The 26,801-nt window shown below is 41.0% G+C and overlaps 3 protein-coding genes across 4 annotated transcripts; 1 reads left to right on the forward strand and 2 right to left on the reverse strand.

Moving 5' to 3' along the window:
• The first annotated feature begins 739 nt into the window (after nt 1–739).
• Nucleotides 740–10,718, forward strand: LOC147919744 (uncharacterized). The gene is made up of 2 exons (XM_087504090.1): nt 740–1,250; nt 10,600–10,718. The coding sequence occupies exons 1-2, from the start codon at nt 740–742 to the stop codon at nt 10,716–10,718; spliced, it is 630 nt and encodes a 209-aa protein (XP_087360216.1).
• A 1,877-nt stretch (nt 10,719–12,595) lies between these two features.
• On the reverse strand, nt 12,596–15,546 carry LOC104771739 (disease resistance-like protein CSA1). Its single transcript, XM_010496314.2, has 3 exons — nt 14,859–15,546; nt 13,731–14,579; nt 12,596–13,647 (listed from the first exon to the last, which is right to left on the reverse strand). The coding sequence occupies exons 1-3, from the start codon at nt 15,284–15,286 to the stop codon at nt 13,095–13,097; spliced, it is 1,830 nt and encodes a 609-aa protein (XP_010494616.2). The 5' UTR covers nt 15,287–15,546; the 3' UTR covers nt 12,596–13,094.
• Nucleotides 15,547–22,600: 7,054 nt separating this feature from the next.
• On the reverse strand, nt 22,601–26,120 carry LOC104771741 (protein NUCLEAR FUSION DEFECTIVE 4). Of its 2 annotated transcripts, XM_087506517.1 has the most exons (4): nt 25,596–26,018; nt 24,773–24,901; nt 23,967–24,618; nt 22,601–23,884 (listed from the first exon to the last, which is right to left on the reverse strand). In XM_087506517.1, the coding sequence occupies exons 3-4, from the start codon at nt 24,593–24,595 to the stop codon at nt 23,416–23,418; spliced, it is 1,098 nt and encodes a 365-aa protein (XP_087362643.1). In that variant the 5' UTR covers nt 24,596–24,618; nt 24,773–24,901; nt 25,596–26,018; the 3' UTR covers nt 22,601–23,415. The 2 variants fall into 2 exon arrangements, with proteins under 2 accessions (XP_087362643.1, XP_010494618.2); XM_010496316.3 differs by having other exon boundaries at nt 23,967–24,901; nt 25,596–26,120.
• Nucleotides 26,121–26,801: the final 681 nt, after the last annotated feature.

Consider the following 26,801-nt stretch of genomic DNA (forward strand, 5'->3'; position numbering starts at 1 on the left):
GAGCGAAAGACTAGCCACTGATCATAGAGCTGTTCTTTGAAGATTCACAAAAGGTTGTGGTAGTTTCTGGTGAAGTCCTAAACAAGTGGTTGGCACACATCACATAACAGATCTCAAGGTATGAAAGCCGCTTACTTTAAGAAGTAAAATTAATATACAAGTGCTCTTGATGGTCTATTGCTGTTCTGGTTCCCTCACTTCCTGTGATTAACAATGTTTGGATGTCTGAGGTTGTGTATAGAAGGCTGAAAAGAAAACAATGTGTTGTAGAATCAATGTTTTGTAGTTTAATTCATATGATTGATTGTTGAAACACGAGGTTCATTGTAAATATTGTTGATGAAAAATGTTTGTATGTTTTCAACAAGTGTGCACTGATGTGTGTGTTAAGTGTTTCAGGTTTAAGCTCACTTGTTGCATCTCATAGGAATGATCATGACTCTCTAAGAGGAGTATTGAAGGATTGGAAGTAGCTGTTACTGAAATTCACAACTTGGCTCTAGTGGTGAAAGGGCTTTAGAGGATTGTTGTTGAGTCATCATGCATCTGAGGACGATTCGAAAGACTGATACTCATTTTGTATTGATAAATGAGTATAGTGTCAGTTCCATGATACGAAGGAATGAAGCTACATGTACTGGAGGCTGATGAGTGCTCCTAGACAGAAGATTGTGCTTGCAAGTTGTTATTTCATGTGTGTACAACAGGTGATTATTCATTAGAGTTCCGTCTTTGATCAATGTATCTGATGCAAGGGACTGTTACCAGAAGATGGATTGTGCTACAAAGCAAGTGTCTATGTCCCACCAGCTGTTTGACGTGTGCAATATCGTCTCGCGAGGCTCCTTCAAAGGGATTTGACTCAAAACGATTCATATTCCTTGATGCTGCTCGAAGGTATGGTTTCTTTGCTTCTCGAATCATTACTGCTGAGGTTTGCCATTCTCTGGGAGTAGATGATCCAGCTAGGGAGCTGCTTGATCAAGCCGGTCAGCTGAAAACTGTCACTCAAATCGGGTCTTATGATCTTGATGGTGTCTATGAGTTCTGGGAAAATCTTCCATCAATTAAAATTGAAGAGAACTCAGTTGATGTACTTGTCAGAGATTGGGTGTATGAGTTTTCCCCAAGCCGCATTGATGCCTTGTTCAGTCTTCAGGCGGTTGATGTACGCGAACAAAGACTACATACAGCTGCGATTATGGAGGAGGATCTTGCTCTCTTTCTATCTGGTGGCAAAGTGAAGACCTGTAACACCCGCAAACCAATTTTTGGTATTTTGGTAAGGGTGTCGATCGACACCTTCTAGTGAGGCATCGATCGACACCAGTTGTGGCCGGTTTGGTCGGTTCAATTTTAATTGTCCGGTGTGTGGAGTTGGTTTAGGGAAAACCCTAGTTCGGGTTTTTAAGGAGGGAGCTCGAGTTTTTCTCCTCTCTTGGCCGCTTTTGTCAAAAACAGAGAGAAAGAGGAGGAAAGCTTTGTTCTTGAGTTCCTGGGAGTTTTTGTGAGATTTTCTTGCTGTTTTTGGGAGATCTAAGGCTGGGAAGGTGTTAAAAGCTTGCTAGGAGTGAGGGAATTCGTCCTTATTGGTCAGAAACTTCCTGCAAAGAGGTGAGTGCATGACCATGGCTTATCTAAGCTAAGATCTCTAGATTCTATGTGATTTGGTGCTTATGTGGTTGTTTCTTTGAGTTCTCTATGATATTTCGTTGCTGTCTGGGCTGGGTTTGGCTTCTGGGAGTGCAAGGAGCGGATTGGAAAAGCTTGGAGGCGAGATTTGGAGTTTCTGATCGAGGGGAAATCGCTGCTCGGCATCGGTGTCGGTCGACACCAGTTGGGGTGTCGGTCGACACCAACGCGAGGACGGCTCGGGACTTTAGCGAGTGTCGAACGATGCCATGTGGAGGTGTCGGTCGATGCAAACTAGGGTTTCCGGGAGTGTCGGGCAGGGTGTCGGTCGACACCAGTTTGGTGTCGGTCGACACCATATGTTCAGTATCGATCGACACCATATGGTGTCGGTAGACACCCCTTGTTCAGTTACGATGGACGTCGCATGCTTTGCATATTGTCTGGTTTGTTTTATTGGTTGTTGTTTGTGGCATGTAGAGATCTTATTGCTTGTGTGTATAGCCCAGTAGATGGGAGGATTGCCTCACTAAGTGTTTATCAAATACTCATGCATCTCAATTTGTGTTTGTGGTGCAGGTAAAGGCAAAGTGTGATCGTGGAATCAAGGCAATGAAGAGGAGGATGTTCTAGGGACTCGATTGGATGTTGTCTGGCATTGCTAGGTTGCTAGAGTTGGGTCATTAGAAACATTGCTAGGTTGCTGGTTCCTTGTTTCTTGTTGTTTGGATTGATTATTGTTGATGATTATGGTTATTGGTTTTATTTGAAGTATTATTGGATATTATGTTGGTGTTGTTATTTCCGCTGATGTTTGTGATTGTGGTTAGGTGGCTAGTGGGTATGGGACCACTAGTTGTAGTTCTATTTATTATATTATATTTATTATTATTATTTAAAAAAAAAAAAAAAAGGTCGGTCGTTTCATTTTGGTATCAGAGCCCTTACGGTTCTAGGTTTGGGTTCACTAGGTTTCTGTTGTAGATGTTTGGGATTGCATGTCTTGATTGATTATGTGAGTTAGTCAATTGTGTGTGGCATGGAGTCCTAGAACATCCTCTTCGAGCCGAGTGTGTGATTCCACGGTGAGTTTATGTTTCTGTGTTATATTAGAAATTGTTTGCTTAGCCTTCTGTTCATGGTAGTGCAGATGGTTAGAGAGGATGCTGTGACTGGTCGAGGTCGTGGACGCGGACGTGGTCGCGGACGTGGTCGTGGTAGGGGCAGAGCCCCAGTGGTTAGTGAGACCGAAGACCAGAGCGTGACAGCTGAGGGTGTTGGCGAGTCACAGGATGTTCCGGGGGATTCCGTGAGTGTGGCAGGAGGGGGCGGTGTTGATGCTCCAGTGGCCGGTGATGCTAGGGTCCCGGGTGTGGGAGTCCCAGCGGGTGGAGTCCTTGGTACTGACGTTGTGGCTATGCTAGCACAGTTGTTGGAGCGGTTACCACCTGTGGTGCCGGCTCAGGCTCAGGTAGTGCCACCAGTGGTGGCGGAGGAGCGGCAGCCAGTGGCTGCGGATGTGGGAGTTCATGCTCGTTATCTCAGCATGTTGTCAGAGATGGGTAAGTTACGTACCGAGCAGTTTCCGGGAGGTGTGGATCCTACTGCTGCGGATGCGTGGAGGATGAGGGTGGAACGCAACTTCCATACCTTGAGATGTCCTGAGGAGTTCTGGGTGGACATAGGGGTCTACTTTTTGACTGGAGATGCTGAGTTGTGGTGGAGATCTGTGGCTGCTAGGAGAGTGCAGCGGGAGATGACTTGGGCTGACTTCGTTTTGGAGTTCAACCGCAAGTATTTTCCGAGAGAGGCATTGGATCGGTTGGAGGTGCAGTTCCTTCAGATGTCTCAGGGGACACGGTCAGTGCGGGAGCTGGACTTGGAGTTCAGTCGACTTCTGTGTTATGGGGGTCGAGCTATGGAGCCTGAGGAGGCTCAGGTTAGGAGGTTTATGAGAGCTCTACGTGATGAGTTGAGAGTTCACTGTAGAGGGAGGTATTATGCTACGCGTGCAGAGTTGGTGGAGACTGCAGCAGAGATTGAGGAGGATATCCGGGCACAGTCAGTGCCGGTTGCTCCAGCAGTTCAGCCTAGTAAGGCTCAGCAGCAGGGTGGTTCTAGCAGGGGCGGTAGGCATGCTCAGGGAACCAAGAGGAAGTGGGAGGCTACGCAGAAGCCGAGTGGTGCGGGTTGCTTCGGGTGTGGGAGCAAGGATCACAGGGTTGCTAGTTGTCCCAAGAGGAGTGTTCCGACTGCGGGGCCTCGGGTATGTTATCACTGTAGGGAGACAGGGCACATTAGGCCTTTTTGTCCCAAGCTACAGCCGGCAGCAGTGGCAGCTTTGCAGCAGGTGCAGCCTGGAGGTCAGCAGGTGGCACGGATTGAGCAGGCGCCACGTGTTTACTCGACAGTAGAGACTGGTGGAACCAGTGCCGGGGCGATCACAGGGACCTTGTTGGTGGGCGGGTTTAAGTCCCACGTTATGTTTGATTCTGGAGCTTCGCACAGCTTCATTACTCCAGAGTGTGCAGAGTGTGCGGGGATCAGCGGGGATCCTGGTGAGCGTGCAGGAGTTGTCAGAGTTGCGGGAGGCGAGTTCCTGAGAGTGATTGGTCGAGCTAGAGGAATTGATATTCAGATCGCAGGAGAGTCGTGGCCAGCAGATTTGCTTATCAGTCCAGTGGAGCTGTATGATGTTATTCTCGGGATGGATTGGATGCATCGGCATATGGTGCATTTGGATTGCTATCGGGGTAGAGTGGAGTTTGAGCGTCCAGGAGGGAAGTTGGTTTTTCAGGGTATTAGACCGACTTCGGGGAGTCTCGTGATCTCAGCCATTCAGGCTGGGAAGATGATCGAGAAGGGCCGTGAGGCTTATCTGGTTACTATATCTATGCCAGAGTCAGTGGGGAAGTCTACGGTTAGCGGTATTCCAGTAGTGGAAGAGTTTGAGGATGTGTTTCAGTCTTTGCAGGGATTACCACCATCTCGGTTGGATCCTTTTACCATTGAACTGGAACCGGGGACGACACCGTTATCCAAGGCTCCTTACAGAATGGCTCCAGCAGAGATGGCAGAGCTGAAGAAGCAGCTAGAAGATTTGTTGAGTAAGGGATTCATCCGTCCTAGTGTATCACCGTGGGGAGCGCCGGTGTTGTTTGTGAAGAAGAAGGATGGGAGTTTCAGGTTGTGTATTGATTATCGGGGTTTGAACCGGGTCACTGTGAAGAACAAGTATCCTCTTCCTAGGATCGATGAGTTGTTGGATCAGTTGAGGGGTGCTACTTGGTTCTCCAAGGTAGATCTGGCGTCGGGTTATCATCAGATACCGATAGATGAGGCAGATGTGAGGAAGACTGCTTTCAGGACGAGATATGGGCACTATGAGTTTGTGGTGATGCCTTTTGGATTGACTAACGCGCCAGCAGCGTTTATGAGATTGATGAACAGTGTGTTTCAGGAGTTTCTGGATGTATCTGTCATCATTTTCATCGACGATATCCTGGTTTATTCCAAGAGTCCTGAAGAGCATGCAGTGCATTTGAGGGCGGTTATGGAGAAGCTGCGGGAGCAAAAGTTGTTTGCCAAGTTGAGCAAGTGTAGTTTCTGGCAGCGTGAGATGGGCTTTCTGGGTCACATTGTTTCTGCAGAGGGGGTTTCTGTAGATCCAGAGAAGATTCAGGCTATCAGAGATTGGCCTAGACCGCAGAATGCCACAGAGATCAGAAGTTTTCTTGGGTTGGCAGGTTATTACAGGAGATTTGTGCAGGGGTTTGCAAGCAGAGCACGTCCTATGACTAAGTTGACAGGGAAGGATGTTCCTTTTGTCTGGTCAGAAGAGTGTGAGGAAGGCTTTGCAAGCCTGAAGGAGATGTTGACTACTGCGCCAGTGTTGGCTTTGCCTGAGCAGGGAGAACCCTATGTGGTTTATACAGATGCATCTAGAGTTGGGTTGGGTTGTGTTCTGATGCAGCATGGGAAGGTGATTGCCTATGCTTCGCGGCAGTTGCGGGTGCATGAAGGCAACTATCCTACTCATGATTTGGAGATGGGTGCTGTAGTTTTTGCCCTGAAGATTTGGAGATCTTATCTTTATGGTGCAAAGGTGCAGGTGTTCACAGATCATAAGAGCCTGAAGTATATATTCACTCAGCCTGAGTTGAATTTGAGGCAGAGGCGGTGGATGGAGCTTGTGGCGGATTATGATTTGGAGATAGCCTATCATCCTGGTAAGGCTAACACGGTTGCAGATGCTCTGAGTCGGAAGAGGGTAGCTTCGGCTCAGGAGCAGGAGATGGAGTCACTGGTAGGGGAGATCAGTGCTTTGAGCTTGTGTGCTGTTTCACAGGAACCGTTGGGTTTGGAAGCAGTAGATAGAGCAGATCTTCTGAGTAGAGTGCGGTTGGCTCAGGAGAAGGATTTGGGGCTGGTGAATGCCTCTAAGGATGTGGATTCAGAGTATCAGGTCTCAGATAATGGTACTATCTTGGTGCACGGTCGTGTGTGTGTGCCCAAGGATGAGGAGTTGAGACAGGAGATTCTGAGAGAGGCTCATGCGAGCAAGTTATCCATTCATCCAGGAGCGACTAAGATGTACCGTGACCTCAAGAGGTACTATCATTGGGTCGGGATGAAGAAGGATGTGGCTAGTTGGGTTTCGAGGTGTGATGTGTGTCAGCTAGTGAAGGCTGAGCATCAGGTTCCTGGCGGGTTACTGAAGAGTTTACCCATTCCTGAGTGGAAGTGGGATATGATCACCATGGATTTTGTGGTGGGTTTGCCAGTGTCACGGACCTTTGATGCTATTTGGGTCATTGTGGACCGGTTGACTAAGTCAGCACATTTTCTGGCCATTAAGAAGACTGATGGAGCAGCGGTCTTGGCTAAGAAGTATGTGAGGGAGATTGTCAGGTTGCATGGGGTGCCAGCGAGCATTGTGTCTGATAGGGATTCTAAGTTCACTTCGGTGTTCTGGAAGGCATTTCAGGCAGAGATGGGCACTAAGGTGCATATGAGTACAGCTTATCATCCCCAGACAGATGGACAGTCTGAGAGGACGATCCAGACGCTGGAGGATTTGCTGAGGATGTGTGTGTTGGATTGGGGTGGCCATTGGGCAGATCACCTGAACCTGGTAGAGTTTGCTTACAACAACAGTTATCAGGGGAGTATTAAGATGGCTCCTTATGAGGCTTTGTATGGGAGACCTTGTCGTACACCATTATGCTGGACTCAGGTGGGGGAGAGGAGCATGTTTGGTGCTAGTTTTGTTCAGGAGACCTCAGAGAAGATTCGAGTTCTCAAGCTGAACATGAAGGAGGCTCAGGATAGGCAGAGGAGTTATGCTGATAAGAGGAGGAGAGATCTTGAGTACCTCAAGATGGCCATGTTGCGGGGTCCGAACAGGTCATTGTCAGAGACTAAGTTGAGTCCGAGGTATATGGGTCCATTCAGAGTGATTGAGCGGGTTGGACCAGTGGCATATAGATTGGAGTTACCTGAGGTGATGCGTGCATTCCATAAGGTTTTCCATGTGTCTATGTTGCGGAAGTGTCTCCGTGAGGGAGAGGAGGTGTTGGCTAAGATTCCTGAGGATCTTCAGCCTAACATGACTTTGGAGGCGAGACCAGTGAGGGTTCTCGAGAGGAGGATCAAGGAACTTCGGAAGAAGAAGATTCCTTTGATGAGAGTCCTGTGGGACTGTGATGGTGTTGAGGAGCAGACTTGGGAGCCTGAGGCAAGGATGAAGGCAAGGTTCAAGAAGTGGTATGAGAAGTAAGCCGCGACTTGAGCTTGTTTAGCCTGGTCCCATCTGTAATCCGTGGCTGGAGCGGGAATGGAGTATTCCAGCCCATCTCTCTTGTTACTCGGTCGCTTGGGGTGGTTGGTTGTGCGACTCAGTAACAAGATGAGGTGGTGTTGGGGGTACAAAGTTTCCGTGAGGCGGGGTTGCAAAGTTAAGTTTCCTGAAAAAGAAGTTTCCAAAAGTGGGAAGTTTCCAAAAGTGGAAGGTGCTAAATATGGAAAGTTTTACGGGAGTTAGAATTTGTCCATTTTAGCGGTGGGAAGCCTCGGAGGGGCTTTGTGGCCTTTGTGGCGGACTTTCGAGTCAGGGTGCATGTGTGTGGCGGTCTTTTTAGACAGTGTGTGTGGCCTTAGTGGCGGGCTTTTAGCCAATTGTGTGGCCTTTGTGGCGGGCTTTTAGCCAATTGTTGGCCTTTGTGGCGGGCTGTTTAGCCAGAGTGTCTTTGTGACGGTCCTTCGGGACAGATGGTCTTTGTGACGGTCCTTCGGGACAGATGGTCTTTGTGACGGTCCTTCGGGACAGATGGTCTTTGTGACGGTCCTTCGGGACAGATGGTCTTTGTGACGGTCCTTCGGGACAGATGGTCTTTGTGACGGTCCTTCGGGACGAGTGGCCTTGGTGGCGGTCCTCTTTAGGACATATGTTTGGCCTTGGTGGCGGTCCTCGTTAGGACATTTTGTTGGCCTTTGTGGCGGCCCTTGTGGCGTGTGCATGATCCTTGTGTGGTCATGAGGTATCTCGGTGAGGGGATATGTGGTTGGTAGGACATTGAGATGTTTCTACGCGAGCCACGGGAAGGAAACCTGGGTAGGGATAGGACTCAGACGTGTTCAGAATCGTTTGCTCGCGACTCTTGGGGGACTTAGGTTCTCCTAGTACTGCTATATTCAGAGACTTTGTGGCTCGGGAGTATGGTTGGTATATCGACTTCGGATGACGATCCGGGGGCGCGCTGTAGGGTGGCAACCCGAGAGACGAGTTTGGGCTTTTTCTTATATATTATGGCATGCGGGCTTAGGCCTGATGAGGAGCCAACATTGGCATGCAGACTTAGGTCTGATGATGAGCCGATGAAACTCAAGGTCTAGGCCTATGAGTAAAGGAAAGTCCAAAAAGTCAAGAGCAAATGACGCCTGGAGCGTGAGTCTATCGCCTAGAGGTGACCTTCTGTAGATCAGTCGGAGGAGTGCGGGCCGTGGAGACGGTTGCACGGGAGTCCTTGACTGATGGTTGTTTGAGATTCGAGGACGAATCTAGTTTGGTGGGGGAGAATTGTAACACCCGCAAACCAATTTTTGGTATTTTGGTAAGGGTGTCGATCGACACCTTCTAGTGAGGCATCGATCGACACCAGTTGTGGCCGGTTTGGTCGGTTCAATTTTAATTGTCCGGTTTGCGGAGTTGGTTTAGGGAAAACCCTAGTTCGGGTTTTTAAGGAGGGAGCTCGAGTTTTTCTCCTCTCTTGGCCGCTTTTGTCAAAAACAGAGAGAAAGAGGAGGAAAGCTTTGTTCTTGAGTTCCTGGGAGTTTTTGTGAGATTTTCTTGCTGTTCTTGGGAGATCTAAGGCTGGAAAGGTGTTAAAAGCTTGCTAGGAGTGAGGGAATTCGTCCTTATTGGTCAGAAACTTCCTGCAAAGAGGTGAGTGCATGACCATGGCTTATCTAAGCTAAGATCTCTAGATTCTATGTGATTTGGTGCTTATGTGGTTGTTTCTTTGAGTTCTCTATGATATTTCGTTGCTGTCTGGGCTGGGTTTGGCTTCTGGGAGTGCAAGGAGCGGATTGGAAAAGCTTGGAGGCGAGATTTGGAGTTTCTGATCGAGGGGAAATCGCTGCTCGGCATCGGTGTCGGTCGACACCAGTTGGGGTGTCGGTCGACACCAACGCGAGGACGGCTCGGGACTTTAGCGAGTGTCGAACGATGCCATGTGGAGGTGTCGGTCGATGCAAACTAGGGTTTCCGGGAGTGTCGGGCAGGGTGTCGGTCGACACCAGTTTGGTGTCGGTCGTCACCAGATGTTCAGTATCGATCGACACCATATGGTGTCGGTCGACACCCCTTGTTCAGTTACGATGGACGTCGCATGCTTTGTATATTGCCTGGTTTGTTTTATTGGTTGTTGTTTGTGGCATGTAGAGATCTTATTGCTTGTGTGTATAGCCCAGTAGATGGGAGGATTGCCTCACTGAGTGTTTATCAAATACTCATGCATCTCAATTTGTGTTTGTGGTGCAAGTAAAGGCAAAGTGTGATCGTGGAATCAAGGCAATGAAGAGGAGGATGTTCTAGGGACTCGATTGGATGTTGTCTGGCATTGCTAGGTTGCTAGAGTTGGGTCATTAGAAACATTGCTAGGTTGCTGGTTCCTTGTTTCTTGTTGTTTGGATTGATTATTGTTGATGATTATGGTTATTGGTTTTATTTGAAGTATTATTGGATATTATGTTGGTGTTGTTATTTCCGCTGATGTTTGTGATTGTGGTTAGATGGCTAGTGGGTATGGGACCACTAGTTGTAGTTCTATTTATTATATTATATTTATTATTATTATTTTTTAAAAAAAAAAAAAGGTCGGTCGTTTCAAGACCCGCAAGCAGCTGGTGTCAACTGCAATCAAGGACCCCGTGATCAAGGATGTGCATAAGATATGCTGCAGCAACTGGTCTCCCACGGTGAACACATGGTACATTTCAGCAAACAGAGCCATGGTGATCTACATGATCATGCATTGCACCCCGTTTGGGAGAATGATCTATGATCAGATCATACAGCTGGGTCTACAAGCTAGGTCAGGGCTTCGTCCACCGTTTCCCAGTCGTATTCATCAGCTTTTTGAAGCTTAGCGTCTTGTTCCGAGTCTTCAGCAACAAGACACGAAGAAGACAAAGGGGAAGAAGACTGTGTCACGGCCTGCGGAATCGATCCTTCGTAGTGGTACATCTACATAAGTGTGTTGATGCTTCAGTGTTGTGGAGTCAACAAAAGAGTGAAAGGAGATCACTTCACCCTTGATGATCTGCAGGTGCATATGATTGTGATGAGACATGTTATCTGCAATGAAAAATAGAGGTGTGATACTCTGTTGTTAGGATCGTGATACATCCATTGAAGGACGACCGTTTGTGTTTGGGTCCACTGATGATGTATGAGGATGGTTGAAGCTGCTGGGCTTCTGAAAAAACTGCGTATGAGTATGTTTGAAGCTGTTGGGCTTCTGAAAACTGTGTATGAGACTTTTGGTTTAGATGTCTACAGGGACAACAGAGATGTGATGCTCTGATCATTATCATACATTCATGTTTGGACGATGTTATGTTAAAGAACATACGATTGTGTTTGCTCTTAATGATGCTGCATGCAGCTGTTGAGTTCCTCAGGAATGTGTCTACGTTGAAGACTTGTTTAAGAGAAGCTGTATGAGATCCTTACACTAATCTGTCAACTGTCAAGGGTTTGATCAAGATAGTGATTGTTCTTGTAAGGAACTGTGCATTTGGAGTCTCACAAGACCGATCAACACTTTGTTTGATTATGGTGGAGTAAATGGCTAGGCGGGTATTAGACATGTGAGACTGATGATAGTTGAGTTAACAGAGGATCATATGTTTGAATTCCCTACAGATGACGAATTGGAGAAGTGTTCTATGCTTAGCTCATCTGATTAGTGAAGCAAAACTTTGAAAGCATAGATCTTGATACACAAGGTGTTGTTTTTTCCTGCAAAGCTTGTGTATGGTCACATCCACACTGTGATTCGACAAAAGTGCTATCTGCTGTTCGAATTCTCGGCTATTAGTGTCCTATTGCCCAACATCCAGTTGTGGTTGCAAGGATAGTCAACATGCCTACAAACAAGAAGCTGTTTCAATAGGTGACTTGACTGATCATCAAAGTGCTTAAGGATGTGACGCACTGTTAGCAAGTAAGTGATTCCCATAAATCAGTATATTGTTGTGCTACATATGTCTGTTTTTGACTTAGTTGATCACTCAAGCTGGGGGAGAATGATTCTGGTTCTGGTTTTTGTTCAATGCCTAATGATAAGGAGTTCTGTACTTATGGGGGAGAATTCTTGTAGCTACTTGGTTTAGGGGGATAATCATTGTTTATGGGGGAGACTTAATTGACTAAGTGGTTGATCTTAGGTATGTGGTGGTTATTGATTTTCGGTTGTTAATGATTGAGAATATGCCAATTGATTAAGTCTGATTAGAGAGCTATTAAGAACATGGTTTCCGCTGCAGCCCGCTGGGGTTTCTGATTGTTAGGTTCTTAATCGTAGTTCTGTTTGAACAAGCTGTTGGTTGATTTTGCTAGATAATGATTGTTGTTGTCTAGTTGTTGCTTGTTATGTTTTTGGTTTGTGTTTGTTGGAGTGTCTTTTCAGGTTGAACCAGAGAGATGCTTGAGTATCAAACTCAGTCAAAAAGGAGGAGATTGTAAATGCAGATTCTGGAACAACTTGCTGTGAGGAACAAGTCGTTGTGCCGAACAGAGCGTTGTGCCAATCAGGAAGCTGCATCAGATCACAGACGCCTGAGTTGCTGACATGGATGCGTGAGCTGACGTGGCAAGACATGAGTGGATGTGATGTTGTGTCGAGGAAGCTTGCTGACTTGGCATTGAAGATATGGACGAGATTGTACTTGGAGATATGGAAAATATTCTCTGTGATAAAAAAGGAAAGGATAAGCTTGAGCAGCAAGCAGTTTCCGTTTGCTTGGAGATATGAAGAATATTCTCCGCAAGAGTTAAGGAAAGGATAAGGCTGAGAAACAAACAGTTTCCTTATCCCGTGATATTTGGAGATTCGCCTTCTAGGGTTTCTCAAGTCGTGTATAAATATTCTAGGAGTAGGCCACGAGCCAATTTGAGCACTCTAGAATATTGATACAGTTGTAACCTTCGAAGCCACAAGGATAAGGCTTAGAAGAGGTGTTCCCAGTTCTCTGTAACGTTAATCAGGGTGGTGATTAAGTGCGCAGAGAATTGTTTTTCTTTCTCTTAGATCTACACTGGTGAGAGTTTAGATAGAAAAGAGAGAGGGTGAGTTATATTCTCTTAGACAAAAAAAGAGAGAGAGGGTTAGATTCATTCTTAGTCGGGTTCAATCCTATTGGATAGAGTAGGTTGAGTAAGGGCCGAGACAAAATTGTATCCTTGTAAAAGATAAATTTTGTTAATAAGATTGAATAGAAAAGCGTTGGTTTGGCGCGTTCCAAGTGTGAATCAGTGTGTTGTGTGTCTCTATACCCTTACAAGGATCTCCTGAATCTAGTAAACTCCTAACAAAATACTCATCCTCGGATTTGAAAAAACACACAATGTCGAGAAACACATCTTTCTGCCTCTCATTAAGTTGATCAGTAGAGAATTTCCAGACATTTTGTAACATCACACTGGACCTTTTTTTCAGTTCTTCCAATTTATATTCCCAGTGAGCCTTATCTTGTGCATGAAGTTCTCTACCAAATAAGTTGAGAGCCACTGGGTGTCCCCGAGCGTAATATACAAACTTTCTAGAGAGCATCAGGAAGGTACCGGTGGGACTACCGATTTTATCATCGAAGGCATGATAATTAAAGAGTTGAAATGCCTCCCTGTCGTTCAATTCCGGGAGCACATAAGTATCATGAGCAAATCCCTCAACCAATGACTAGTCAGACGTTGTGATAACAATCTTGCTTCCCTTCTTAATCCAGTCAAGGTCACCAAGGAGAAACTCTAATTGTGTTTTGTCACTCACATCATCGAGAACAATAAAAACTTTATTCTGAAGCAGTTTATCTTTCACGGATTCATGTGTTGTCTTGTCACTTATCTCTGGAAACTTACCCTCGAGTAACACTTCCAGGAGTGTCTTTCGTAGCCACACTGACCCATAGTCCTCTGACTTCTTACGGATATCCAGAAGCGGCACGCAATGTAGGAACCTGCAGTTCCACTTTTCATGCAACGTCATTGCAAGAGTGGTTTTACCAATACCAGGCATCCCAACAACTCCAACAATCCGACTTTTGTTGCTATCAAACTCTAACTTCTCCTCTAATTGCGTTATGCGTTGCTCCACTCCAACGAGGTGTTGCTTGTTAAGATAATTTTTATGAGTTTCTCCTCTTTCTGTGGACAATTCAGTACTTTCGCCTTCCTGCAGCGAGATTATCTCTAGGACTTTCTTGACGCTGATAGTAATAAACTCGCTCTCAGAACTGCCAAACCATTGAAAGAAATGGATGAGACCTATATATCTATTTTCAAAGCCAATAGTAAATTATAAATTCTAATTAATTACCTGTGCTCATTCGAATATATGATGCCATTCATGGACGCAACATGCTCCAACGCTTCCTTCCATTTAATGATATGGTCATCCCGACTAATTCTCCACAAATTCCAAAAGTTAGCACCGAAATCTCCCTTGAGTTGTTTAACCTCTGATGACTCCAGCTTGTAGAAAATTGGAACGACTACGAGTTTGCCTTCTTCCATGAGCTGTTTGATCTTCACCAGCTCATTCAAGCACCAATGCGATTCAGTGTATTTGCTTGACAAGATTACGAGTGCGATCTGTGACTCCTCTATCATTTCAAAAAGGCTTCCAGGATCTTTACCTCTTGTCTCGTTTGTATATACATCGACGTTGACTCCATCCATTTTCAATGCCGTGACGAGGTGGCCGACAAAGCCATAGCGCAGGTCGTCTCCGCGGAAATTGATGAACACTTTACGCTCTGGCTGAGGTTTGTGGTACGACACAGTGGTAGAGCTTTCGCTGACATTTTCTTCTTTCTTTCCTTCACTGATTGGGTCACCAACTCTCTCATTTTCAACGCAGTTCTGTAAATTAAACGTTGCATCGAAGTTTGCTTCACCAAGGAAATCGTCGCCCTTTCGTGATTTTGCTTCAGGTTGAATACTTTCAACTTCTTTTGAATTTCCATCTGACTTTGTATCGCAGAGAATACTATCTTCTTCAACATCCACCACTTTCAGATTATCTGATCTGGAAGAGTTCATAAATGCATCCCCATGCTTCTGATCGCTCAGCCAGTTACGTGGCTTCTCTGTTTGCTCCACTGATATCCGGCTCAGTACATTTATCAAATGCTTGGTGGTGCTAGTGACAAAGTCCCTCTCATTACTGCCAAAAGAGTGTGAGAGAAACCATTGAGACCTTGCTATCTATACTTTGCCCCTTTTTTCCTCTTGTCACTAGGTAAAGAAAACTATGAGACACTGGTTTCTAAAGGAAGCCTGAAAAATGAACATATGAGTTCTCTTGTTCTTGTTTGATAACGCTTAAGTCAGTAGAACTTTGCCAAGTCAATAAAGATCGCACAACTAGAGGTAAATTATAATTTCCCTAATATTTTTTTTAACAATACCACAATTGATATGCAGGGTAGAATACAATACATACCTCTTCTCATTGAACACCAACCCACGCATTTGCGAAAAGAAATCCAAAGCTCCCTTCCATTTCTCGAGCTTGCCGAATTCAGAAGTACGCTTAATATCATTCCACAAGTTTAAACCAAAGTCCCCCTCAAGCTCTTTCACTTCGGATGGATCCAGCTTGTAGTAAACGGGAATGGCCACGAGTTTGCCTAGCTCAACTCGTTCTTTGATCTTCACCAGTTCTTGTAAGCACCATACCGATTCAGTGTACCTTCTCGAGAAGATTACAATAGCGACTCTAGACTCTTCCATCTCATAGAAAATAGGGTTTTTAGAATCTCCAGCGTCTACATAGGCGGCCTTGACTCCATTCTCCTTCAAGGCTTTCGCCAGGTGAGCGACAACGCTATTGCGCAGCTCGGCTCCTCGAAAATTGAAGAATACTTGCATGGTAGGATGTGGTGGGATTTCTTCTTCCTGGGTCGAAAATTTAGGGGAAATAATGGGTTTGGGAGATACAGATTGAAAGTTGTAAAGATGAACATCTTCGTCAACGTTTTTTATGCTGACGACACTACGCCTACGTCATTTTTTAAGATTGTTAATTTCCACACACCATCGCCAGATTCATTAGATATTAGTTTTTTTCTTGACTAGTTTCGAATCCGCCATTTCCTTCGCTAAGCTGTCCTACTCCTCACTTTTGTTTTTTGCGTGCTCGGAAAGTCGGTACCCGATATGTATACTCAATTCATAGACATCTTTTTCGTGTATACCTAATTTTTAAAAGTTTCAAATTCCAAAAGTGTATACCTAATTTTTTAAAGTTTCAAATTCCAAATAATATAACAATGATGATGTGTTTTCCACGTCCCTGATGACATCATTATTGTTTATTTATATTAACCACACATTACTTAAAAATTAAAATATTGTTATGTGATTGGTAATTTTAGCAGGAAAAAGGTATGGACGAGTCAGTTAGACAATCTGTTTTTAAATTACAAAAATAAAAAAATCTTATTTTAGATAAGAAAAACCAGTTCAAGAATTAGAAAGCGCTAGACGGTATTTGGGCGGTGACCCAGCGCCTAGCGCCTAGAACGTCTAATCGGGGCCTAGACGGTTTTTAGGCGGTTTAGGCGTTTACAACATAAAATATTATATATATAAAATTATGTACAAATATATGTTAGAAAAATAAAAAAATTATAAATTATAAACAAAAATAAGAAAAACACATTTATTTAAGTTATATTAACAACATATAAATATTTATAATACGTATACAGATATAAAATTTAATAATTTAAATATATGTAATTAAAAATAAAAAATAAATATTAAAATTAAATTAATGTAATTTTAAGCGGTTTAGGCGGTTATTTAGGCGCCTGCTGAGCGTCTAGTGCCTAGACGGCGCCTAGGCGGCCGCCTAGACCGCTTTCTTGAACATTGAGAAAAACAAAGAAAACGAGGCACAGAGCAGTTGAGAGTTATCATATTTTAAAACAGTAAAAGCAATATATTTTTTTTCTTTTCATCTTCTTTTTCTTTATCACTCTCATCCAACGTCATTATGTAACCAAAAAACCATTAATGTAAAACTTTTAAATATTCTTTTCGAGATTAATAACTAATATGTTTTTTATAACTTATATTTAGCAAATTTAATATTTAAACCGGTTTTACGATCCCAAAATTTGTAATTCCTCTTTTAAAAATCTTCAAATCATTTTCAGTGGAAAATAGAAACCCTACAATCTTATATTTTGTATATTTAAGGGCATTTTTACATGTATTGCCTTTAGAATAAATATATATTTTAAGAACAAAATACAATTTCTTATTCATTGTCATTGGCAATTAAGATTGTTTGGACATAAATATAACTTAAGATAAAAATAAAGTATTACCATTTATAAGAAATTATATTTTATTCTTAAAATATAATCATTCCAATGGTAATACATGTAATTAATTTTTTTTGTGCTCAACTAAAAAATGATCTTTTGATTAATATATAAGAGACTAGGGCTGGACATTCGGGTAACCCGTTCGGGTTCGGGTATTATCCAATCAGGTTCGGGAAAACGGCTTAAAAAATTATAACCAATTGGGTATTTTGATATATGGGTTCAGTTCGGTTTAGGTACTATCGGGTTCAAGTTACAAATTTCAGAACCTGATTAGTATCCAAACAACCTGATACCAGGAAAAAAAATCTTTAAAATTAACTAAATTTAAATAAATTTAGCTAAATTTTGACTTATGTAACAAATTATATTAGATATTTTGATTATTTTTTATATTTAGGTATAAAACTAGTTAAATATATTCAAAATTATAATCATAATTTTATGAAATTGAATTATATTAATACTAAATATTATTATTTAAAATAACTAAATTAAATAAATTTAGCTAAATTTTGACTTATGTAACAAATTATATTAGATATTTTAATTATTTTTTATATTTAGGTATAAAACTAGTTAAATATATTCAAAATTATAATCATAATTTTATGAAATTGAATTCTATTAATACTAAATATTATTAATATGTTTATATATTTGGGTTTGATAGGTATCCAAACAGATACTGAATATTACCGATCTTAACCTGAATCTACGGATATTGAAAAATAGAATCCAATAAAGTTTTTAGCCAATCTAAATCTGGTTTTTTGGGTTGTTTGGATTCCGAATTAGATATTCGGATCTGGTTTTTATGTTTAGGCCTATATAAGACTAGTGTTGGATTTATGTTTTTCACTTAAAGTAATTTGACGATTTTTAAAAGAGCAATAAAAATTTCGGATTTATAACCCCTATTTAAATATTAGATAATGTCGAAAATATATATATTAATTCCTAAAACATAAAAAAAACTTTTACAGTTTCGTCATATGATAGGCGATGGGCAATAGAAAAAAAAACTAGTTTTATGTTTGTTTTAAAAGATGATGTGGCAACGACATCATTAATAGGACGTGGATGCCACGCAACAACAATGACAAAAGATGTATTATTTCACTAGACTAGGATCCGCGGTGTACCACGAGGCAAAATTATTTATAACTAAAATATTTAAATTAGAAGTTGTATTTGTTGGTTAAATATGTTATAATTATAGAATAATTGTTAAATAGACCATATAATACCGCAATATAATTTATTTTTACATAATATTTATTTAATTAATTTAATTAGATATGTTTATTCTATGATACTGACAGTGTTAACAAAATAAAAAATGATGTTTTACCCGTGTAACACCGAATTAATGATATATTTTAATTTATATAAATATCGATAAAACCCGTCCCGCTATATAACCCCGTCCCGAGATATTTTAACTCACACTATATCATCTTAATTGTTAATCTTTATTGTGTATCTACGGTATAATATTTTATCATATTTAACTTTTTAAAAGTTTTGAATATTTTTCATATTTAACCTTTTAAAAATCTTTAAAATAAAGAACCAGAATAAACCAAATAAAAGTTTTTAAAGTTTGAATGCCTGATAAATCAAGGTTTCTACTCATTTGTATTCAGAATCATTTTGATCATTTTAATCATTTTGTATCCCAATTTTTTTAGACGAGGTGGGATATTGTACATGTATTTTTTATTCATCTATTGAGTACTATATGTCCGTTTTTTAAATTTTGTATTACATCATATGCAGGAAAAAATCACAATTTTTATTAACTAAATGTATTATAGAATAATTCATGATAATTTAAATATAAATTCAAATAAAAATAAAAGGAATCATATATTTATGTTTGAATGAGGTAGAAAGATTTTTTTATTTTTAAATCTTACCTATAATTAATTTTGAAGTTTTGGTAACTAATATTAAAGTCAATACATTAAATGTAAAAACTTTCCAAAAAGTATTTTTGAGCAAAAACTGCTGCAAAAATACTAGTATAGATTTGATTTGGTTTGGATATAAAATTTATTGTTTAAAAGTTGGGTATGAGATAGCAGATTTTCATCCTAATTACTTTTATAACAAGAAAACTGAAATCATACATACTACAGATTACAAAGTGGAATCCAATACAATAAATGTACACTTGTTAGAATACTGAAGCAAGTTGGGGACTTTTAAAAAAAAATTTGGATGATACAATACTGAAGCAAGTTGATGGGGTTTTTCATAAAACACACAACATGTGATTTCCCCACATATGAAACATTTTCGAAGAAAAAAAAAAAAACATTTTCGAGGAAAACAGGACTTTTGGGACGCTAACACTAACACTTATTCAAATTTTGACGAGTCTAAAACACATGAAACAAAACAAAACTCTTAACCCGGTTAGGCTGGTTCAATAGGAAATATTCCCCCTAAACTGTACACTTGTTAGTGAAAGTAAGAACGCTTTAACAAGATTGAAGCTTTTAATTTCTCATTGCTTAATCTTCAAGAGTATCTTTACAATCTTAATTATACTAAAGAACCATAAACTCTATAAACCCTAGATGTCTTCTGGATTGCTCTAGAGTATTCTGCCAGATGTCACAATCCTCTTGAGCTTGATGGATCGAGGGTGGTGAAGCGGTTTGACAGCTTAATCTTCGTACGGTCTTCAATGACAGGTTGTTTGTCTCGTCGTTTGTCTTCTTGCGATAGTACCATTGGAGGAGATGAATGAGTCTTGGTGGGCTTTATCAAATTGGTCTGCCCATTACTTCCCGCGGCAAACTTTGTGTAGGTGGTAAACCAACACCAAGTTTGAATCTCAAACGAGAAAATGCATCGTAAGGAAGCGACTTGGTGAAGATATCCGCTGTCTACAAATGACCTGGAATGTGTCTCACGGTTAGAGTCTTCAATGCCACACGTTCTCGAAAATAGTGATGATCAACATCAAAATGCTTTGTACGACCATGAAAAGCTGGATTCGCTGGTAAGTACTCTGCCGAGAGGTTGTCACAGTATAGCTCAGGAGTCGTGTGCAAAAGAACATTAAGATCCCGTAAGACAGAACTCATCCATTTGATTTCGGAGGCCGTTTCAGACATGCTCCTATACTCTGCTTCAGTAGAACTTTCCGAAACAGTAAGCTGCTTCTTGGAGGACCAGGAGATAAGATTTGAACCCATGAATGTGCATAAACCACCAACAGATCTTCTTGTAGCCTTGCAGTTTGCATAATCACTGTCGCTATAGGCTGTGAGAACTTTGTCATCATCATAGTCACTGTCACTATAAGCGCTGATAGTACAGTCGTTGTTCCTTGTATAGGTCATTCCCATCGTAATGGTTCCTTTGACTTAACGCAAAATGCGTTTAAGCAGGTGAAAATCTGAATTTGTTGGTTTGTGCATCTTCTGACAGACATAGTTTACCGCAAATTGAATATATGGCCGCGTTAATGTTAAGTATTGAAGCTTCCCAGCTAAGCTCCGGAAGTAGCTTGGCTCTGGAAAACCTGTTTGCTGATCAGGAACTTTGTCCAGGTCCAAAGGCAGAGGCATTGGCATTGGAGCACAGTTCTGCATCTGAGCTGCAACTAGAAGATCTTCTGCATATTTTTGCTGTGACATAAACATACCATCAGGGAAGTGCTGAAGTTGTATGCCGAGAAAGTAGTGTGCTCTACCCAGATCCTTCATGCGAAAATGTTTATTGAGTTCAGCAAGAAAGTGAGTAAGAGTCTGAGAGTTGCTACCAGTGATGATCATGTCATCGACATAGAGCAATAGAAAAATCATGTCGTTGTTGCGAGAGTACACAAAGAGAGATGGATCCCATAAGCTACATATAAAGCCAAACTCCAGGAGAAGGTGCTAAACTTGTCATACCATGTGCAGGGAGATTGTTTCAGACCATATAACGACTTGTGAAGGAGACACACATGGTCCGGCTTATCTTTGTCAATAAACCCTGCTGGCTGCTTCATATAGACTGTTTCTTCAAGATCTCCATGGAGAAAAGCATTCTGAACATCCATTTGCTTCAATTCCCAGTTATTACTGACTACAACATGGAAAACCATTCGCACTGTAGGGGTTCGAACTACTGGACTAAAGGTTTCCAAGTAATCTATTCCTTCCTCTTGATCAAATCCTTGTGCGACTAAACGTGCTTTTAGCTTGTTCAAAGTACCATCAACATTTAACTTGGTACGAAAAAACCCACTTGCTTCCTAATATATGCATATCAGGTTCTGGAGGCACTAGAGACCAGGTGTTTACCTCTTTGCAGGTGTACATCTCTTCCCCCATTGCTCCAGTCCATCCCACGTCTTTCAATGCTGCAGTGACAGTTTTCGGCTCCGGGTAAGAGACCTTGTGAGACATTAATGCATATCTTGGATTTGGTTTGCGGATACCATCTTTTCCTCTAGTGACCATTGGATGTGCATTAGTAATGGGAGCAGTCTCTTCTTCATCATCACTTTCAGTAAAATCAGTTAGTGGCACTGGTTGAGTACTGGCTTGCGATTGAAGAATGTTGTCGCCTATAGAGTCAGAATCAAGGCCTATCGTACGCTCAGGACATTCCTCATTCGCAAGTGTACTTAAAACTTCCTGAACTGGTGAGTTACCTGATGACGGAGAGATATCTGGAACCGGTGGAGCAGATTGTTGTTCTGTACCTGCACTAACCGGTATGAAGCTTTTGTGCCAAGCGGACATCAATGGTGTGACTATTTTCGGTTTAAGATCTCTGTAGACTGTTGAGAAGGGGTAATCAGCTTCATCAAAAATAACATGTCTACTAATATAAACCCTTCCAGTAGGAGGATACAAGCATCTATATCCTTTGTATTTCTTGTTATAGCCAAGAAACACACACTGCAGAGATTTTGGATCCATCTTTGTAGAAGCATAGTCACGTAGTGTTGGAAAACACGCACAACCAAATGACTTTAAAGCCGTATAGATAGGTTTCTTGTTAATCAATTTCTCATATGGTGAGATTGAGTCTTCCAGAGTCGACGTTGGTAAGAGATTGATCAGGAAATTGGCTGTGTAAAAAGCTTCCACCCAATACTTTAGAGGAGTCTTACTCTGAAACAACATTGACATACCTAATTCAGTGACATGCCTATGCTTGCGCTCAGCTAAACCATTTTGCTGAGGTGTGTGAGGACAAGAGATGAATTGATGTATTCCATTTTCTTGTAAATGTTTCAGAAATTGAGTACTAATGAACTCTCCTCCTCCATCACATTGAAACCCTTTGATTCTGCATTCAAACTGATTCTCCACCATCTTTTGAAACAAGACAAATATTTGAAAGAAATCAGATTTCATCTTGAGAGGATAAAGCCAACTGAACCTCGAAAAATAGTCAACAAACACTACATAGAACTGAAATCCTTGAACAGACATTATTGGAGAGGGTCCCCACAAATCATAGTGAACCCTCTCAAGAGGTTTAGATGCAGAAAAAGAAGAAACAGAAAATGGAAGTCTTGAGCTCTTGCCAAGTTGACAATCCTCACACACTGTCTTGGTAATTTTACTGATTGAGATGGAACCGCATTTCTCAAGCTGCTGGAGGACTTGCACATTCGGATGACCAAGCCTTCTATGCCATACTTCATCACTAGTCGAGTGCATCTGTGTGGAGAAGAAGACTTGAGGCGTTGGATCCTCCAGACGGTATTGATCATTATGCAGACTTCCTATTACCAGAAGCTTCTTTGTGGCCTTATCATTAATACATACACCATCACCATCAAAGTTAACAGAACAAGGATACCATGAAAGTAAGAACGCTTTAACAAGATTGAAGCTTTTAATTTCTCATTGCTTAACCTTCAAGAGTATTTTTACAATCTTATTTATACTAAAGAACCATAAACTCCATAAACCCTAGATGTCTCTAGATTGCTCTAGAGTATTCTGCCATATGTCACAATCCTCTTGAGCTTGATGGATCGAGGGTGGTGAAGCGGTTTGACAGCTTGATCTCCGTATGGTCTTCAATGACAGGTTGTTTGCCTTATCGTTTGTCTTCTTGCGATAGTACCGTTGGAGGAGATGAATGAGTCTTGGTGGGTTTTATCAAATTGGTCTGGCCCATTACTTCATTTTCCCAAGCTACACCGTTTTGAACAGGAACCAAAAACTCTTGTTTTGGTGTTGTTCTGTTATTAGAATACTAAAGCAAGTTGGGGATTTTTTAACAAATTTGGATGATACAATACTGAAGCAAGTTTAGGGGGATTTCATAAAACACACAACACGTGATTTCTCCACATATGAAACATTTTCGAGGAGAACTGGACTTTTGGGACGCTAACACTAACACCAATTACTTATTCAAATTTTCACGAGTCTAAAACACATGAAACAAAACAAAACTCTTGATCCGGTTAGGCTGGTTCAATAGGAAATATTCCAGGTCGCTAAACAGCTTTGAATATCCCCAATATTCAATTTCCGGATCCAACTTATCCATCCATTGCCACAACAAGCATCCTAAGATTCCCTCTTTCTTCTTATTTCTGCAAAAAGGATCAAAACTTCTGTGCACTAACACATCTTTGCACAAGTGTCTGTCATTTTCAAAAATTTTCCCAAATCATTGGAGAAATTTTTAAGAATAGAGCATGCTCGAAGTTATCCGATCTTGTTCAAAACGTTGGTACGCTCTTCTAGTTCTCAGAAACAAGACAACACTTGAACCTAGCCCAACCACAGACAAGCATCCCCACCACACAAACGTAAGGAAATAACAGTCTCGTCCCATACATATAACCGACTCCGTCTTTGACCCAGCCATGCTATGGGATTCATAGACCAAAGCAGCTAAGAAACCGTACACCAACGATCCTATAGGTATGTTTGTGATGAGGATGTTGTGGTTAACCCCGACGCTGTTGGGTCCAAAAAGCTCAGATGTGATAGAAACCGCTGCTGCAAATATAAAACCCGAACTTAGACCGATTAGAGCTGTTCCTGCTTGTAACGCTGCCAAGCTTCCAGATGATGCCAACAAGAAAAGAGCAATTGTGGTTGGGAAAAGAGCAACGGCTAGCCACCCGGTTCTAGCAAAATAAACCTTCCTGCACAGTTCACATTTCAGTAACAACATAATCTTCTTATCATGCTAGAACCAGAGTACAAAGGCTTGTGTGAGGGACTTACGCTCTGATATAGTCTGGTGTTGCTGAAAGTAATCGACCAAAGAATGAGAAAGACGAATAAAGCGTGACAAGAGTTGTTGTCTCAGAACTTTGTCCTAAAGATTGTGCAATCTGTCCCAGGTTGTTGCTATAAACAAGTCCAATCGTACCACCGCAAAAATAGGCTATATAGTAAAGCCAGAAGTCTGATCTGCATAAGAGCAAAGATAGAGGATGTTCCTCTCCAAGCATTCCAAGCTGATTTCTTGTAACGAGCTTATTGCAACAAAATTTGTCGTCGTCCTCAATGAAACTCTTCAGATCAGGAGTAATGATGGCTCGCGCTACATCATCGTTTAGCAACTGGTAGCCTTCGCGGCTGGCTTCACGTGTCACCATTCCTTTATGCATCTCAAGCTCATCGACATCAACAAGAATGAAACCAGAACCTTCCAAACGGAAACTGGAGTGGATATTTTGCAGATACCAATTGCGAGCATAGATTAGACCAGGAAGGCATAGAGGGAGAATCAAAAGAAGAATTGATCCACCAAAGAGAAGACGAGCTGAGGTTGCATCAGAAGTCTTTGAACCAAAGAGAAGCAGATAAACACCATTAAATACCGCTAATATGTTGAGCAAGAGAAACATGAAAGAATCTCTTCGAACTCCATCTGGTGGAAGAGGTTCAAGAGGCGGTTGGCGAAGAATAGGAATAAGAGCAGCAAAGGAGACAACAAGAGGTATAAGGGAGTTTAAGAGAAGGTATTGCTGTGTAGAAACAGGATTAATAGCGTTGTAAGCAAGAGTGTATAAAGCAGCACTTACGCCATTAAAACTCACTGTAAGAGAAAGTGCAAGTGATCTGTTTGCTGGGAAGTTTCTGATGCAGAGCACAAAACAGACTGTGTTAAACCAACAGATACTTAGCCCAGCCAACAAACAACACAGAAACACCTGCCATAACATCACAAAACCCATACTTTAGTCGCGCAAGTTCGGTACATACAATGACACTTCTGTAAAAATCAATACTTATAGCCAAAAAATTCCTAACAAAATGTTGTGTTTGATCACAATCTTCTCTCCAAGGAAGTGGTTATTCATTCTTCCTCATAAACTCAAAAAAAATATATATTTTTAATTGACTATGCTCAATGGAAGATAGTTAAAATAATCTCATATACACATAAACACATCTATCTGAAAATTAAATATTATATTAACCACATGACAAAGATCCTCTAATGCGCCTACTCATCAAAAAGAATAATTCAGAAGAAAGGAACCCAACTCCAAAACTATTTAAATGCGACAAAGAGAAAGTATTTTATATACACACAAAACTAAGATCCGATCACAAAGACAACAATAAAGATTCTCGAGACAGTCATCAAACCATGACAAAGCAAAACCAAAACACGTGCAACCAACAAGTCAGATGACTAATTCACTAACTGAACTACTAATCAACCGTTCAACCATCACCGACTCTTCTCTCAAACATTCAAATCTTGATTTCAATATTAGTAATCAAGAAAATGTTTATACCAGAAAAAAAAAAAATACAAACTTTAATAATATGTATTCAAGGATCAAAGCAAAAGAGACTTTAAGAAGAACATGTTAAATTTTTTGTTTTTGTCTTTACCAGGATATAAGGCAAAGAGATAACGTTAGTGATGACAAGCCACTGAACGCCATAACCAACGAAACCCATAATCGCCGCAGCGAAGAGAACCGTCCAGAGAGGGAAATACAAAAGTGCAAGTCCCGATGACCAACCGAAAACTTTGCCGAGATCCGAAGCGACGGCGAGGTAGTTTAATTGCACTTGCGAAATCCCTAGAACCGATTTCAAATTCGAAGAGTACGTTGAGAAATCGAAATTTGTACCGGTGAATGCTTGAATCCAGATTGTCGCTACCAGAATCATCCATTTCCGTGATTGTCCCGCCATCGTCTTTTAACAATCTCCGACGTACGGTTCCTGATTCACCGGAGATTTTTGTTTTTTTTTTTGTTCTCTCTCTCTCTCTCGCTATCTCGCTCTCTCGCTCTCGTGTAAGTTGATGATTCGAGAGCTTCTTCACTGGACTACTAAATAGAGAAACGGATCATGTTGGTTTACGTGGCACCCTTCATAGGTAAACCGAATTCGAAACAATTTTTACCCGGTTTAGCTTTGTGTTCATTATCAATTTATGATTTTTTCGGTTCGGTGTTGAGAACAATGTCAAATAATAAAAAGTAGTGCTATTATTACATTAATAATTGATCTCTTTATTTGGATGAGACATTCATAATTGGTCATATGTTTCTTAATAGTAGTAACAAATTTGGGAAAATTATCATTGAATAATTACCAACTTTTTTGGTATTCATTACTAACAAACATGAGTATATATAACCAACAAAATTTGTCATTTTCTCACATAACTAGATTTTTTCGGTTCGGTGTTGAGAACAATGTCAAATAATAAAAAGTAGTGTTATTATCTCTATTATATTATTTAAGCAACTCTATAAACAAATAATCTTGCTTTATATAAGATATTACACAAAATACCACTGTATTTTCAATACAAAAATATAATAACAGAATTTTAATATTAATTTGTTGTAACCAGAAAAATGATTACCTAAAAAATAGGAATTATTAATTTATTAGATTACAAAAAATCATTAATAAAATAATTTTGGAATTATTTAATAAAATAATAATAAAATAATCTCGAAATTATGTAATAAAATAATTAAACAGATTCTATTTATTGTTTTAGAAATTTTAGGAAACAATAACAAACTATTTAGAAAAAAAATATAAAACTTAAATTTATTTATAAAACTAAGATTA

Source organism: Camelina sativa, chromosome 20, assembly GCF_030686135.1.
Source record: "Camelina sativa cultivar CO46 ecotype springtype chromosome 20, ASM3068613v1".
Taxonomy (NCBI): domain Eukaryota; kingdom Viridiplantae; phylum Streptophyta; class Magnoliopsida; order Brassicales; family Brassicaceae; genus Camelina; species Camelina sativa.